Source organism: Tubulanus polymorphus, chromosome 12, assembly GCF_964204645.1.
Source record: "Tubulanus polymorphus chromosome 12, tnTubPoly1.2, whole genome shotgun sequence".
NCBI lineage: Eukaryota > Metazoa > Nemertea > Palaeonemertea > Tubulaniformes > Tubulanidae > Tubulanus > Tubulanus polymorphus.
In genome coordinates this window covers 2,060,469-2,074,933 of record NC_134036.1, presented here as the reverse complement: position 1 = coordinate 2,074,933, position 14,465 = coordinate 2,060,469, and the positions used below count along the sequence as shown (strand labels likewise).

Here is a 14,465-nt window from a genome sequence, read left to right as displayed (position 1 = left end):
GTTTTCTATAATTTTCAAATAGACGAAGAGATGATGGAGAAAGTTGGATAGAGCGAAAAAGCTGTTCTTATATGGAAAATTGGACATTGAAAATGTTTTCTATAATTTTCAAATAGACGAAAAGATGATGGAGAAAGTTGGATAGAGCGAAAAAGCTGTTCTTATATGGAAAATTGGACATTGAAAATGTTTTCTATAATTTTCAAAAATAATTCGTCGCTTTTTCAATACGATTCCCGAGTATAACTCTACGGCACTTATCCGTATAGTACTTCCGTATAGATGTAAGTACGTTTTTCTTATACATCGGAATCGTATTGAAAAAATGTCCGACTTCTGATAATTAATGAAACGATTTCATTTTCGATGCATAAAGCCGTCAGTTATATGAATGTAGTTTTATGGCCCAAGTTCCACTGTTCTGTACCCAGTCCACAATACTTGATCCAGTTACTCTGCTCTGAACCCAAGCCCACGGTTGTGAGTTATCATTTCGCTTTTAAAAGTATAACTGGTGTCAGATGAACCATCTAATCTATACCGCATCCCTGGAACTATGCAAGTCCAGATTATTTTCTAATGTCTTTACGTCAGTCAGTGCATTGATGTGATGGATATATTTTTGCAGGGAGATTATGGACGGCTCCGGAGTTATTGAGAATGCACAGTAGTCCACTGGAAGGTACAGCTAAAGGTGACGTTTACAGCTTCGCCATCATATCTCAGGAGATAGTACACAGAAACGGTGTATTCTACTGTCGTGGCATGGATTTTACTCCCGAGGGTAAGACTAACTTTAATCCTTCTTTAATTTACTTATTTAATCCTCTTCATCCCTTGTAAGATATAAGGCCGTGACAAACTCTTCAACTTGGACCGATCTTCGTGTTAAGCCCGGTCCCAGATAAGACCAGCTTAAGACGGTTCAGTGGTGATGGTGCGTCTCCGTGTGGTTTTTTTCGGCCTCAGTTTTGTCTTGAGACTGTTGTGTTGGGACTTCATATAGTTTGAAGCTGAGCAAAGCTCCGCAGGCTTTGCCTAAAACGGATAATCCTTCTTTTAAAATCGATTTAGTTCCTCTAGTTTATAATAATATATGTCCCCTGTGGACCAGGAAAGAGTTTATCATTAGAAGGGAGAATGTTATAGATTTCAATTGGTCGAAAGGTTTAGTCCCTTGCTCCCACCCCCATCTTGTAACTACTGATGAATTCCTTTCGAACTTAAGAGCATATTAACCACCAGGGCCGAATTTTCCAAAAGCGGTTGCCCCTTTAAAAGTGTTGTTGAGAACCTTGAGTTGAAAATGCACAATCTTTGAGATTAAGCATCACAAAAAGTCCTCGTCATAAATATCACCATGTTTCTTACCCCCTACACTCGATATGGTTAAATAGATTAGAATTTCATTAATTTTCCTTCATCGATTACAGAGATCTACATGCGCGTGAAAAACGGAACTCCGCCGTACTTCCGGCCCTCGCTGGAAGAAGACGAATGCAGCGAAGAAGTGCTCGGAATGATTAAAAGGTGCTGGGCCGAGGACCCGAACGAACGTCCCGATTTCCATCAACTGCGATCCATGATCAGGAAATTCAACAAGTCAGTATCCATTCTTGATTATTTTTCATTTTTTTAAATTATTTTTGAAAATTAATTTATTTTTATCGGATAAAAAAAATCCCTGTAACAGCATTTAAGTAGTTTTTCTAATATTAATTAATATTCGGAAGAAAGGCTTCAACTGTTGTCCATCATTTAATCGAATTTTTCGTTTTTCTAACAGAGATGGAGATAGCGGGAATATCCTCGACAATTTACTGTCTCGTATGGAACAGTATGCTAACAATTTGGAGTCTCTGGTCGAAGAGAGGACCGCCGACTACTTGGAAGAGAAGAAAAAGGCCGAAAATCTGTTATACATGATGTTACCAAAGTAAATGTCGCCATCTTATATCTACCCTCAAAAGAAAAAAAAAATTTCGAACAATGTTATCTTCTTTTTGTTTAAAAAAAAAAACTATTTGAACAAATTTGGTTTGAATTTTTTTTCGCCGTTAAATGTTTCGTGTTTCGTTAAGTGTTTTAATAACCGATATTTCTTGTTTTCAGAAAAATCGCCAGCGCTCTGATAAGGGGCGAATCGGTGACGGCAGAATCGTTCGAAAGCGTGACGATATATTTCAGCGATATATGTGGCTTTACCGCCCTGTCGGCGCGCAGTACCCCGTACGAGGTGAGAAAGGGCTATTACACAGTTTGTATTAGTTCGGTTTAAGCTGAAAACGGCGAAGTTTGAAATGTTGAAAGCGTTTATTGCCGATAGTTTGAAATGTTTGACAAAACAAAAATTTAATTTAACTATTCGTAAAAGCGGACTGACCTGTAGAGTAGTCCTGATTGTTCGACATGAAATCGACTGTATATTAAGATTATGTATGTAATCAATCTCTCATCCAACTGGAACCGGCTAACGTATTCTCTTTTTCGATACATCGAGATTGGAAAAGGCTATAACTCTGTCCATTCCAGAGAAGAAGATATACGTGGAATAACTTTTTTGCGCATCGCCATAGAAATGTTAAGCCTGTAAATGCAAAAGCCCATGGTTCCCACAGAACAGGGAAATTAGAAAAAAAAAACTTGGGAATTTCGAAATAATAATTCTCGGCTTGGAAATATTTGGGAATTTGAAAAATTTTCCTCAAATAAGGGAAATATTTGGGAAATTCATCACATTTCACGTATTGCATTTGCCAAGGGCGAACAGTGAAAGCCGTATGGCGTATAGATGTAGATATCTTGATCTCTTTGTCCAGAGTTTTCATTTCAGGTTTCGGTTTCATGAAAAGCATGATGCTTTATTTGTTTAAGGAGGTATCTTCATCTCTGTCCCCTCTCTTTTTTCCTCCAGGTCGTAGATTTACTGAACGATCTGTACACGACGTTCGACGCCATCGTCGAAAATTTCGACGTCTACAAAGTGGAGACGATCGGCGACGCTTACATGGTTGTATCGGGTTTACCTACTCGTAACGGTAACCTACACGCGCGGGAGATCAGTCGTATGTCTTTGGCGTTACTGCACGCGGTTCATTCCTTCAAAATACGACACTTTCCAGAAGAGCAGCTTAAACTACGCATTGGTATTCACTCAGGTTCGTTACCTGTTATCTTATCATTAACTTTTAAGGTTTCTTGACTTACTTTTTTTAAATTATGGTATCTACATTTTAATAAGGAATGTTGGAAATATTCCTTTATCATTCTCGTTTATATACACACCATTATTTTTAACAGCTTTGGGCAATTTGAAGAGCAAGCCCACAGTCGTAAAGAAAAAGAATTTAAATGGTCATAACTTATTTTTGAAATCGGCAGTAGAGCGTCTAAGTTGTCTAAGACCAGTCTAAGCCCATTTTGGTTTTATAGGAATTCTAACAATTCTTAACCAGGCAAAGCCCATGATTATAGTGCTAGATCAAAGAACCGAGGAAAAGTTTTATGATCTAAAACAACTTTAAGACTCTTGACTTAGTAACTTGAAACTCGAATCGATTAGTGACAGTTCTGTCCGTTCTGTTTTTAGGGTCCGTAGTTGCGGGTGTGGTCGGTTTGAAAATGCCGCGATATTGTCTATTTGGTGATACGGTAAACACCGCCTCTCGTATGGAATCCAACGGACTACGTAAGTATTAATCACCTAATTAGCTAATTAATTCCTTACTATTAACTGTATATGATAACTAATTAGCTAATTGATCAATTAGCTAATTACTTCGCGAATAGAATCGACATAGGAAAAATGATTAGATAATTAATTTTACGTTGGTTTTTTCCCTATTTTCACAGCGTTGAAGATTCACGTGAGTCCGTGCACTAAAAAGGTATTGGACACGTTCGGAACTTTTATCCTTGAACTTCGCGGCGAGGTCGAAATGAAGGTGAGTAATAAGCGAGATAAAAACATTGCCTATCGATTATCAAGATCAAAATTGTGTTCCTGTATTTCTTGGTAAATTCGCCCGGTCCTGGAAGTGGTCGTATCTACGACCCTATTGTCCTACCCAACACTATCTGTGGGACACTGACACAAAAGTGAATCATGTGTTCCCGGCAAGTGTGGTGGGTTTGTAAGAGACACAAAATCAAAAAAAAAAAAGATCAGACCAAATCTACCAATCAAATAAATAACGTGGAAAATCCCAATATTAAGATTTAAAAAGAAACAAAAAGTATCCCATAAAACGGGATCAGTACTTTTTTTGAGAAACTATGATTTGCGACATCGAAGGCCGATCCCATTCAGCAGAAACGTTTGCTATTTCCTAACTCTTATTTCATGAGGCTCCTAATCGATCACCGATAATAATGTCTACAATATTCATCTGTCACTTCGCAGGGCAAAGGCAAAGTAACGACTCACTGGTTACTGGGCGAGAAAGGAATCGACGACCCACTGTTACAGTACTCCAAGATTAAAAACAATAATGCACCGAACTCTACAAGTAACAATGATCAAAAAATGCTTCCATTGAGTAAATCGAACTCCTTAACGAGCGGCTGTGGTGGCGCTGCCGGCGATCACGTGCCGACCACGTGTCTACCTGCCCTGGCACCGGCATCGACCGCGAATACAAACATGGACCATCACAAACAGATCGTACCAAGCGCGCCGCCGTTATCTCTAGCGGGCTCGAACTCGGGACTCGTCAACAGTACCTCAAACTTCAGTACGACCGCGTCGGCAGGCGGCACGCCGATGGCCGTCGTGCGCCCTCTATCGGACACGTCACGTGACACTAGTAATCACGTGAAGGCCACGGTGCATCAGTCGTTATTGAACAGCGAATCGTCGCCCGTGTGAGGGTAACTATAACGACGCGTAACGCGCGTACGGTCGCTACGATACCGGACTCAACGCGCGTTATTGTTGGTTGTTTTTAATGTCGTTTGAAATTCGAGAAATTTATTGTTGAGAAACGTGGGTTCACTCGACCGATCGGCTCGGCCACCAGGTGGCGCACGGAATGCACACATTCATACACGTGGTAAATGAGCCGCCAGGTGGCGCACGGAGTGTACATATTCGTGAAAGATGACATTTACGTTTTATCGGAATTAATCGATTTCGTATTCAGACGCCAGGTGGCGCTCACGTGCGCGTGTGTGTTAGTGTGGTGATGTGAAGTGTACATATCATGAATATATAAAATTAGTATGATGAACTCCTCTGTGATTGGACGTCGGGCCGTGTGGAAAAAAGATGGCGCCTACTTATCGGCCGTTATAACCATGACGACGTATTAGTATCATTAATGAGATATAGATGGCGCCTGTGGTACCGTGCCGAAAAAATTATATCATCGGTTTTCGTGTCGACACTTTTTTGATACGTTAGATTACGTAAGCGAAAAGCTTAAATAAAAAACAACAACAAAAAAAAAACGAAGAAGTATCAACGACCACACTGAAAGTATTCTACATTCGTGAATAAGTGAATATGTAGATTGTCGTGTTTTAATGTGCGTGCCGAAAAAAAAACCCTCGCTTGCCGTAGACGCTTCGTGGCGCGCGTTAGCCTCGTTTCTTGTAAATGTATTTCAGAAATATATTAGCTACCTTTTTTTCGGTTGCCTTCGAACCTCCTGGGTCGGTTCCTCAAACTGCGGTTAACATAGTAACGATGAAAACTTCATTGGCACCATGCCAACTTACCAGTTACGTAAACCAAACTTTGAGCACTTCTTCAAATTAACGAGAAACTTCTATATTACAAGAGAGTTTGGATGGACCAGTTTCTCAAGTTTGTTGAAACAGCCACAGTAACAGTTATAATCGTCACTATGTCAACTTATCTGTGGCCAACTGTTTGGGCAATATACCCTTGGACGACAGAGAGGGTCGAAAGAATTACTAAGCAATTTTCCGCGCTTCGATGCAAGTTTCAAACTGCAGCCATTCGGACATTGTAGTGTGGTCGTTTTAATTAAACTCCTTACGACATCGGACATACGACTTTAAACTCCGTAACGATATCGGACGTACGACTTTCGTTTTAAAATCATTTCATTTCAAATCTTGGTAAAAAAATGAATTATACAATCTAAGGTCCGATCGTCCATGAGCGTTTTGTTTCGTCGTTTCGCCGTAAGAGTCGAAATTCATATTTTGTTTTTAGTTGGTCACAATTCAAACAGTACTTATGATGTAGTTAGTAATGTCACTGAACTGGTAAAGTTGCTAACACTGCTTTCCATAAATCATGTCCCCTTAGAATGTGGTTAATAGTACGTAAGTGTATCGATCGAAAATGTTGTCCTAAATTTACATGTACAAGCGCCCCATACGTGCATGTGACATGCACATGTGTATTTATTGATCGATGACGAAAATGATTATACCTTGTATGATAACTATGATGGATATAGTCAATAATGCATATTGTTCGAATTTCTGCAGGCGGCGTTTCGATGACTAGGATTTAATGATATCTACAGTTGTGTTTTATTAGAGTTTCTGGATCCAGTTCCACAGTTATGTAGGTTCTCCAGGCACGGTTCCACAAGGGCTTAATTTGCTGCGGGATCCAGTTCCACAGCTGTGTGGGTTCAATTCGACTCTGGATCCTGTTCCACAATTATGTGGGTTTAATTTTACTCTTAACCTAGTTCCACAGTTGTGTAGGTTTTATTGGACTCTGAATCCAGTTCAACAGTTGTGTGGGTTCAATTCGACTCTGGATCCAGTTCCACAGTTATGTGGATTTAATTTAACTCTTAACCTAGTTCCACAGTTGTGTAGGTTTTATTGGACTCTGAATCCAGTTCAACAGTTGTGTGGGTTCAATTCGACTCTGGATCCAGTTCCATAGTTATGTGGGTTTAATTTGACTCTGAATCCAGTTGTGTGGGTTTGATTTCTTTTGTGGATCCTATGATAAAATGATACCCTAGGTGGTAAATCAATATTACTATCGATAAATATCGTCTAAAATCGATAATACCGGCGCTATATAACTCTACGTACTAGTATCTATATATCAGTATATGAAAATAGTGATGTAAATAAAAATGAATATCAATTATGTTGATTATGTTCCATATATAATGTTATATAAAGAGGTTATGTGAAAATCTGAATAATATTGATTATGCTAACCATATTGATATCAACCCTGATTATAATAATAATAATGATGATGATATTATTAATAATAATACTAATAATAATTAATGATAGTGGAATAAATTTTGTGATAAAAAATTCGTATGCACTGTTTTCATTTCATTTTTTTTTTGTTCGGTTTTTTCGTTTGCTCGAGGAAATTACTCCAGAAATTACTCCTCATAAATTGCACGGTGTCTTCGAATTTGCTGCCGATAAAGTTGGGCTCCTTAAGACATTGGAAAAAATGGCAAAGCTTTTACTCAAATGAAATGGCAGATTGGATAATTAATCAATAGGCCTTAGTAAAGCAAAATGAGAATTTTTCCCAAAATATACAATGGGGGCTTTTGGGATTCGTACCCAGCTCCGCAGTGCAGCGGCCAAGAGCGTAAACCACTCGGCCACCGACCATCAACTATCCTTAGTCGTCTGGCATTTGTGGCGATGCGTACGGTATGCAAGTCAAGGTCACGGTAACGTAAAGACGTCCCAATCGCGCGACTGTGGAGGTCGTTCGCAAGTCAAGGTCAGCCGGTAACGTAAGACTTGTTCCGAATCGCGCGACTGTGGAGGTCGTTCTGGCGGAAGTAGATGAGGTTACGGACGTGTGTTGACGAATCTCTCTCACCGGTCCTCGGTATAGCTAATGTAAAAGCAGGTAAGAGACGTATTTTATTTTTCCGGAAACTCGGACACCAATTGACTAGGCTAAGGGAGAAATATATTTCACAATACTCTCGAGTTCCGGCAGTTTTCGGTTGAGTTCGAAGTTTGAAATTCGGTCCCAGTTCCAGTAGACAATCATTATCGTCCCAACAGCTCTTCAGAAGATGTTGGCTTAAGAGATCCATAAAAACACCGTCCATTCAGAAGGAGTCCGCCTGATTAAACTTCCAATTCGAGCAACACCAATAATGGGACCCACCTATTGCAGGAATACATGATTTTTTAAATCACTAAGGAAGCCTAAAAGGTGTTTGAAGTTTGATCTTTGAGGTAAACGCTAATGCCTTATTGCAGAGATACACGATTTGTAAAACTACCAGGGTAGGATATGAGGTGTTGATAAATGATTTTTGGGTAACATAAATACCTCATTGCAGGGACCTAGGTCTTGTCATACTAGCGTGTGAGGTGTTGAAAAGTTAACAAATATGTGTTAGGGAACCCTATCTGGTGTTAAATGGTTCATTGATATTTGTTGGATAGCACAGATTCCTTGTTGCAGAGATCTAAGTTTTGTTAGGATACTCAGGAAAAATAAAAGACTGTTGAAAAGTAAATAGGTTTATCTGATTCAGAGGGTGTAAAATAGTCATTATTAATTTTTGTCTCACTCACTAGCCCTATGCCTGAGGTACAAACCGTTGGGTGAGCATATGTAAGGTGTTTTACAAAGTGAAAATGAAATTGATTTTCTATCGAAACGGTTTTGATTTTGTGTTCACATCTAAATTCGACTAAAAGGAGATAACGATATCTAATTAGGAGATAACGACGATATTGATATCTCATTTTCCTGGGAGTGGTAAAAATATCTGATATATCTATATCATACTGTAGAATGTTGAAGTATAAAACGCTTTCAAGGTCAGATAGATATTATCAAACTGTAGTACGGCGGTGACCCGCATTGTCACTGTCCGTTGAAAATGTACAAAGCATTGTGATAAACCGGTTTATACGATAACACATTGTCCTCGGTGTTTGAAAGGAATAATCGATCAATAATACACCGATTTGAATTGAACCCTCTCTAGATGAAGACTATCTCTTGCTAATAGGTTGAATTAAATGTTTTGATGGTTTTATTTTCAGATGGTACCCTTCAGCATTCAACTAACCAGTACCTAATTGCTGCCAGCACGCGCTGACTAAACTAAAACATCGACAGTAGCTTCTACGGAAATTCTAACGATTCATGGGTTAGATAAAATGGAGTCCCTCGTCAGGATTTGCTATGCTATGAACTTCAAAAATCATTCATCAGTTTAAAAACACGAATTGGTGAGTAGACGTTGAAGCCCCATTTCCATGTGTGAGATTTAAGTTAGGTCAGGCTTGAGGCTACCTATGTGATTAGCATTTCTACTTGAAATATAAATAGCCTCTGGTTTAGTTGATTTGATGGTGATGTTAAATGGTTTTTTTCAGGTGGGCACCTTTTCCTCAGGACCTGCTGTCAGTTTGTTGAACCAACATTTGGTAGATTCTGGATCTTCCTCGCCATCATCTATCAGGACCTGATATCCAATACATGTTAACTAGACCCACCGGTCCCGATAGATGAATCATGTGAGCTGTCTACTGTAACTTGGTTGTCACTTCTCTCCACAAGGAAAAGATAAACCACGAAGATGCTCACAAACAAACACAAATGAATTTGTAAGTTGAGATTCTAATGTTGTTGTTTATTTAGGAAACATTCGGTTCAGTTAATGAGTGTAATGATGAACTTTGACACGGTAGACTGAATCCTTATTGGGGAAGTGAGATTACATCACAGTGTTTTTTTTGTTGTTGTTTCAAACTCATTGTCTAGGCTTTGAATCTTTAAAATTAGTTATTGTCTTCAATTAAACTCATTGTTTAGGCTTTGAATCTTTAAAATTAGTTATTGTCTTCAATTAAACTCATTGTTTAGGCTTTGAATCTTTAAAATTAGTTATTGTCTTCAATTAAACTCATTGTTTAGGCTTTGAATCTTTAAAATTAGTTATTGTCTTCAATTAAACTCATTGTTTAGGCTTTGAATCTTTAAAATTAGTTATTGTCTTCAATTAAACTCATTGTCTAGGCTTTGAATCTTTAAAATTAGTTATTGTCTTCAATTAAACTCATTGTTTAGGCTTTGAATCTTTAAAATTAATTATTGTCTTCAATAAGACTCATTGTCTGGGCTTTGAATCTTTAAAATTAGTTATTGTCTTCAATTAGACTCATTGTTTAGGCTTTGAATCTTTAAGATTAGTTATTGTCTTCAATTAGACTCATTGTTTAGGCTTTTAATCTCTAAAATTAGTTAGTGTCTTCAATTAAACTCATTGTTTAGGCTTTGAATCTTTGAAATTAATTATTGTCTTCAATTAAGCTTAATTGTCTTCAATAAGACTCATTGTTTAGGCTTTGAATCTTTGAAATTAATTATTGTCTTCAATTAAGCTTATTGTTTAGGCTTTGAATCTTTAAAATTAGTTATTGTCTTCATTTAAACTCATTGTTTAGGCTTTTAATCTTTAAAATTAGTTATTGTGTTCAATAAAACTCATTGTTAATGTTTTGAATCTTTGAAATTAGTTATTGTCTTCAATTGAGCTCATTGTTTAGGCTTGGAATGTTTGATATTAGTTGTTGTCTTTAATCTAACTCATTGTTTGGGCTTTGAATAATTTGAAATAAGATATTGTCTTCAATTTGACACGTTGTTTAGGCTTGGAATCTTTGTAATTAGTCATTGTCTTTAATCTAACTCATTATTCGGGCTTGGAATGTTTGAAATTGGTTATTGTCTTCAAATAGACTCATTGTTTGGGCTTTGAATCTATGAAATTAGTTATTGTCTTCAATTTGACTCATTGTTTAGACTTTAAATAGATGAAATTAGTTATTGTCATCAATTTAACTCATTGTTTAGGCTTGAAATATTTGAAATTAGTTATTGCCTTCAATTAGACTCATTGTTTAGGCTTGGAATGTTTGAAATTAGTTGTTGTCTTCAATTAAACTCATTGTTTAGGCTTGGAATGTTTGAAATTAGTTATTGTCATCAATTTAAACTCATTGTTTAGGCTTGGAATGTTTGAAATTAATTATTGCCTTTAATTAGACTCATTGCTTAGGCTTGGAATGTTTGAAATTAGTTATTGCCTTCAATTAGACTCATTGTTTAGGCTTGGAATCTATGAAATTAGTTATTTTCTTCAATTAAACCCATTGTTTAGGCTTTGAATCTATGAAATTGGTGATTGTCTTCAATTAGACTCATTGTTTAGACTTTGAATCTATGAAATTAGTTGTTGTCTTCAATTCAGCTCATTGTTTAGGCTTATGGAATTAGTTAGAATACGATAATCTTTATAATGTGACCCTATTCGTAAGGAATTTATGAGGGCAAAATCAGGCGTAAGTTTCGAAACGACTGTATGAAATATTCTGTGGTTTTTCAATTATCGGGCTGTTATTTTCTGTGCAATCTTTGATAACGTTATCGGTTAATGAATTAAGTAATTGAAGCTCTGGTCTTATATTAGCCGAAATTTGAATTTCACATTAATTCCACTTTGCTGTTGGAATAATTGGGATTCGAACCCAAATTATCTGTTGTATGGTGAAAAAGAAATTTAAGTCCTAGTTGCATTATTTGCCGAAATCTACATTACACCATAAAACCTCTGAACCACTGGAATAATTGGGACTCGAACCCAATGGCGTCTATATCAACTCGTAGATCTAAACTGTTGTATGTATTGATACCGAAAGAGTTCTATCTAAATTCGTTTTAGTTTCGGTTCGTTGATTTTGACGTTGTCATACCTTAAAAACTCCTTCAAAACGAAAATGCCTTCGAAGGCGCTGAAGATTACTTTGATTTCAGCAAAGTGTTTAAAGGGATTTAATAAGTAAGCACAGTAAACAATTTGGCAAAAACCAATCTACCAACCTAAATACCTGTCTTTGAAATTCCAAAACATTTTTGACTTGAGTCACAACTGTTTAACTGTGTCCTGCCTACTGCGAGGTTTTCTTGTCACTGGCACCGTTTAGATGTCTGTAAATACAATTTTAATTTTGTTTTCCTTTGTTTTAAATTTCATAATCCATGGTGGACTCGATCCTTATCATCTTCGACATCTTGGATATTTCATCGATTTCGCCTCTACACGGAACTTTGAAACGGCGAATTCTAAGCGCGAATTCACCAGCAGTTTCACGCTAAACGACCTATCATGACATAACATTCACGGAACACTCAGTGAACAAAGGAATGCATCATAGCGTTTAAAACTGTCTCTCGAGGATTCACCATAATATGGACTTAAATAGTTTCGCGATGCTGTCAACAGATTAAATGTAATGTGTTTGGACTATGAACTAAAACCTAAAAGCATTAATGGATTTACAACAACATTGGAAGATTTCCGGCACCAAATTCGGATTCAGCCAAACAGTGACAGGTGAATATATCCTTCTCCTTATTGTATTGGGTGTGTAAACATTGGACCTTCATCTTAGCTCATTTGATAATACTGTATTTGATTACCTGTAGCCAGGTACCAGTTTTGGTCGTTCACCTATTCGACCTATTAATTTGACACATAAGCGTTTCTGGTCGTTAGCATTTCACTGTGTCGTGGTTCTGGGCTATTCAAAAATTAATCATTTCAAAAATAGAATGCGACTCTGAATTATAGAACATTGTTTCGTTGAGAAATATGATGAAGGTTCTCACTCACCTCTCTCTTGTCTCTCTCCTCTCTCTCCCTCGCTTTTCCTCTTCCTCTCTCTCTCTCTGCCTCCATTGGTTATGCAAATTAGCTCTTCTTCTCCATTTTTCGTTTGATCAATGCGATTTACGGGTTAAATAAAAAATCGTATTTCATAAAATTAGTGAAAAAATTAGGGGTCAAAACATGAAATCCTGAATGTTTCATTTTAGGGGCTTTTGATCCAGAAATTAATTTCATATTCGTGATCAGCACCCCAAAAACCATGTCTGTACTAAATTTTATGAAAATAGGGTGAAAAAAAATTTTGACTTTGTACCCCATTTTTGGGGTGCATATTTTGGCCAATTAAACCCTAATTTGGCCATGAAGTTGAACTCCGATTCAAAATCTGATTGCAGATCCGGATTCTACACGCCAGAATACATCTTCCTACCAAGTTTCGAAGGAATCAGAGAAAAAAAAATTTTTTGCCCGAAAAAAACTCCTGGACCTTAGATTTTTGCCATTTTTGGCCAAAAAATCGAATCTCTTCAATTTGCTTGCAATTTTAGCGCTTACTATTTTCAAGGGTGCTGATTCCAAATCTGCAATCAGATTTTGAATATCTCGAAAACTCTGGGGTCCAAGGCCTTTTGAAAATTTAGGGGTCCCCCTAAAAATTCAAATTTCTCATTTTTGGGGCCCTGGATCCGAAAAATTCTTTCAGATTTGTGATCAGCACCTTTAAATACATGTCTATACTGGATTTCATCGAAATCGGAGACAAAAAATATTTGACCCTTGACCCTCATTTTGGGAGATACCTTAGATTGCCATTTTTCTGATTCACCGGTAATTAGACTCTAACTGTGTTTGACCAGGTGGGCTCAAATCTATTAAATTTCATGTATATTTTTAGGACGTTCGTTATCGATACGGTGGAACTATTGACGTTTGTGTTTGTTGATCAGGACTACATCAGATGAACTGCATAAATATGTGTGGGCAGAGAGGATAAACGAACGAACGAACGGATATAATGGGAGAACTCTAATGTCCACGAGGACGAAATAATAACATTGCTGCTGATGGGATAAATATCTGTTTGAACTAGAAACTGTAAAACTGCTTACAGCATCCTAAATAGAAAACAAGAGGAACATAAAAGTTCAGGTGATATGCTATCCTATCCTCTCTCTATCTCTTTCTATCCTCTCTCATCCTCATCTCTCACTCTCTCATTCCCCTCCTCACTCTCATCTCTCCTTACTCTCTCATCTCTCCTTACTCACTCTCATTCTCACTTCAGGTGATATGCCATCCTCTCTCTCATTGTTTCATTCTCCTCTCTCATCTCTCTTTCATTCTCTCAGTCATCTACCGGGTTGAGATAGGAACTCTAGTTCCTGTATCACCCGGTAGATGGCATTATTTTTTTTGATAAAATTTGCTTAAGCAATGGATAAATAGGAGTTCCTCTGTGTGCTGTCAGTATATAGCCCTATAGCGTAGTTGGTAGGGTGCTGGACTGCTAGTCGAATGGTTGGTGGTTCAAATCCCATAATTTTTACTTCTTAACAAGCTGTTGGAATTTTTGATGTTTCAATAAAATGTTGAATTTTACTTTTGCAAACAAGCTGTAAGAAATTCCTACTTTGAATTTGGAATAAATGCTTTGATTTGTACTTTGCGTTTGTCTGCGTTTGTCCTTTCCTTTTTGACTTTCCTTTTTGACTTTGTCCTTTCCTTGAACGTGAGAAGTTGTAAGCGGAAAGAGTCCTTTCCGGGGCAAAGTGCCAGAGACAAAGAGATTTTATTGAAGACGAGCATTTTATATATAGATGGACGTTTATTTATTTACGTTACTTT

At 37.3% G+C, this 14,465-nt stretch overlaps 1 protein-coding gene and 2 long non-coding RNA genes across 5 annotated transcripts in view; all 3 read left to right on the top strand.

Moving 5' to 3' along the window:
• The window catches only part of LOC141914327 (atrial natriuretic peptide receptor 1-like), a 213,819-nt gene extending 206,624 nt beyond the window's left edge, over positions 1-7,195 (top strand). For all 3 annotated transcript variants that reach the window (XM_074805602.1, XM_074805600.1, XM_074805601.1), the window contains 8 exons: positions 629-784; positions 1,434-1,602; positions 1,787-1,936; positions 2,113-2,236; positions 2,915-3,158; positions 3,590-3,688; positions 3,853-3,944; positions 4,403-7,195. In XM_074805602.1, the coding sequence (XP_074661703.1) occupies positions 629-784; positions 1,434-1,602; positions 1,787-1,936; positions 2,113-2,236; positions 2,915-3,158; positions 3,590-3,688; positions 3,853-3,944; positions 4,403-4,867 (1,499 nt within the window). In that variant the 3' untranslated portion in view covers positions 4,868-7,195. The remainder of the gene's footprint in view (positions 1-628; positions 785-1,433; positions 1,603-1,786; positions 1,937-2,112; positions 2,237-2,914; positions 3,159-3,589; positions 3,689-3,852; positions 3,945-4,402) is intronic.
• A 561-nt stretch (positions 7,196-7,756) lies between these two features.
• On the top strand, positions 7,757-9,500 carry LOC141914122 (uncharacterized). Its single transcript, XR_012620714.1, has 3 exons — positions 7,757-7,828; positions 8,989-9,177; positions 9,325-9,500. It is a non-coding gene; the product is annotated as an uncharacterized LOC141914122 (long non-coding RNA).
• A 7-nt stretch (positions 9,501-9,507) lies between these two features.
• Positions 9,508-14,226, top strand: LOC141914121 (uncharacterized). The gene is made up of 3 exons (XR_012620713.1): positions 9,508-9,555; positions 11,673-12,344; positions 13,516-14,226. It is a non-coding gene; the product is annotated as an uncharacterized LOC141914121 (long non-coding RNA).
• The last annotated feature ends 239 nt before the right edge of the window (positions 14,227-14,465 follow it).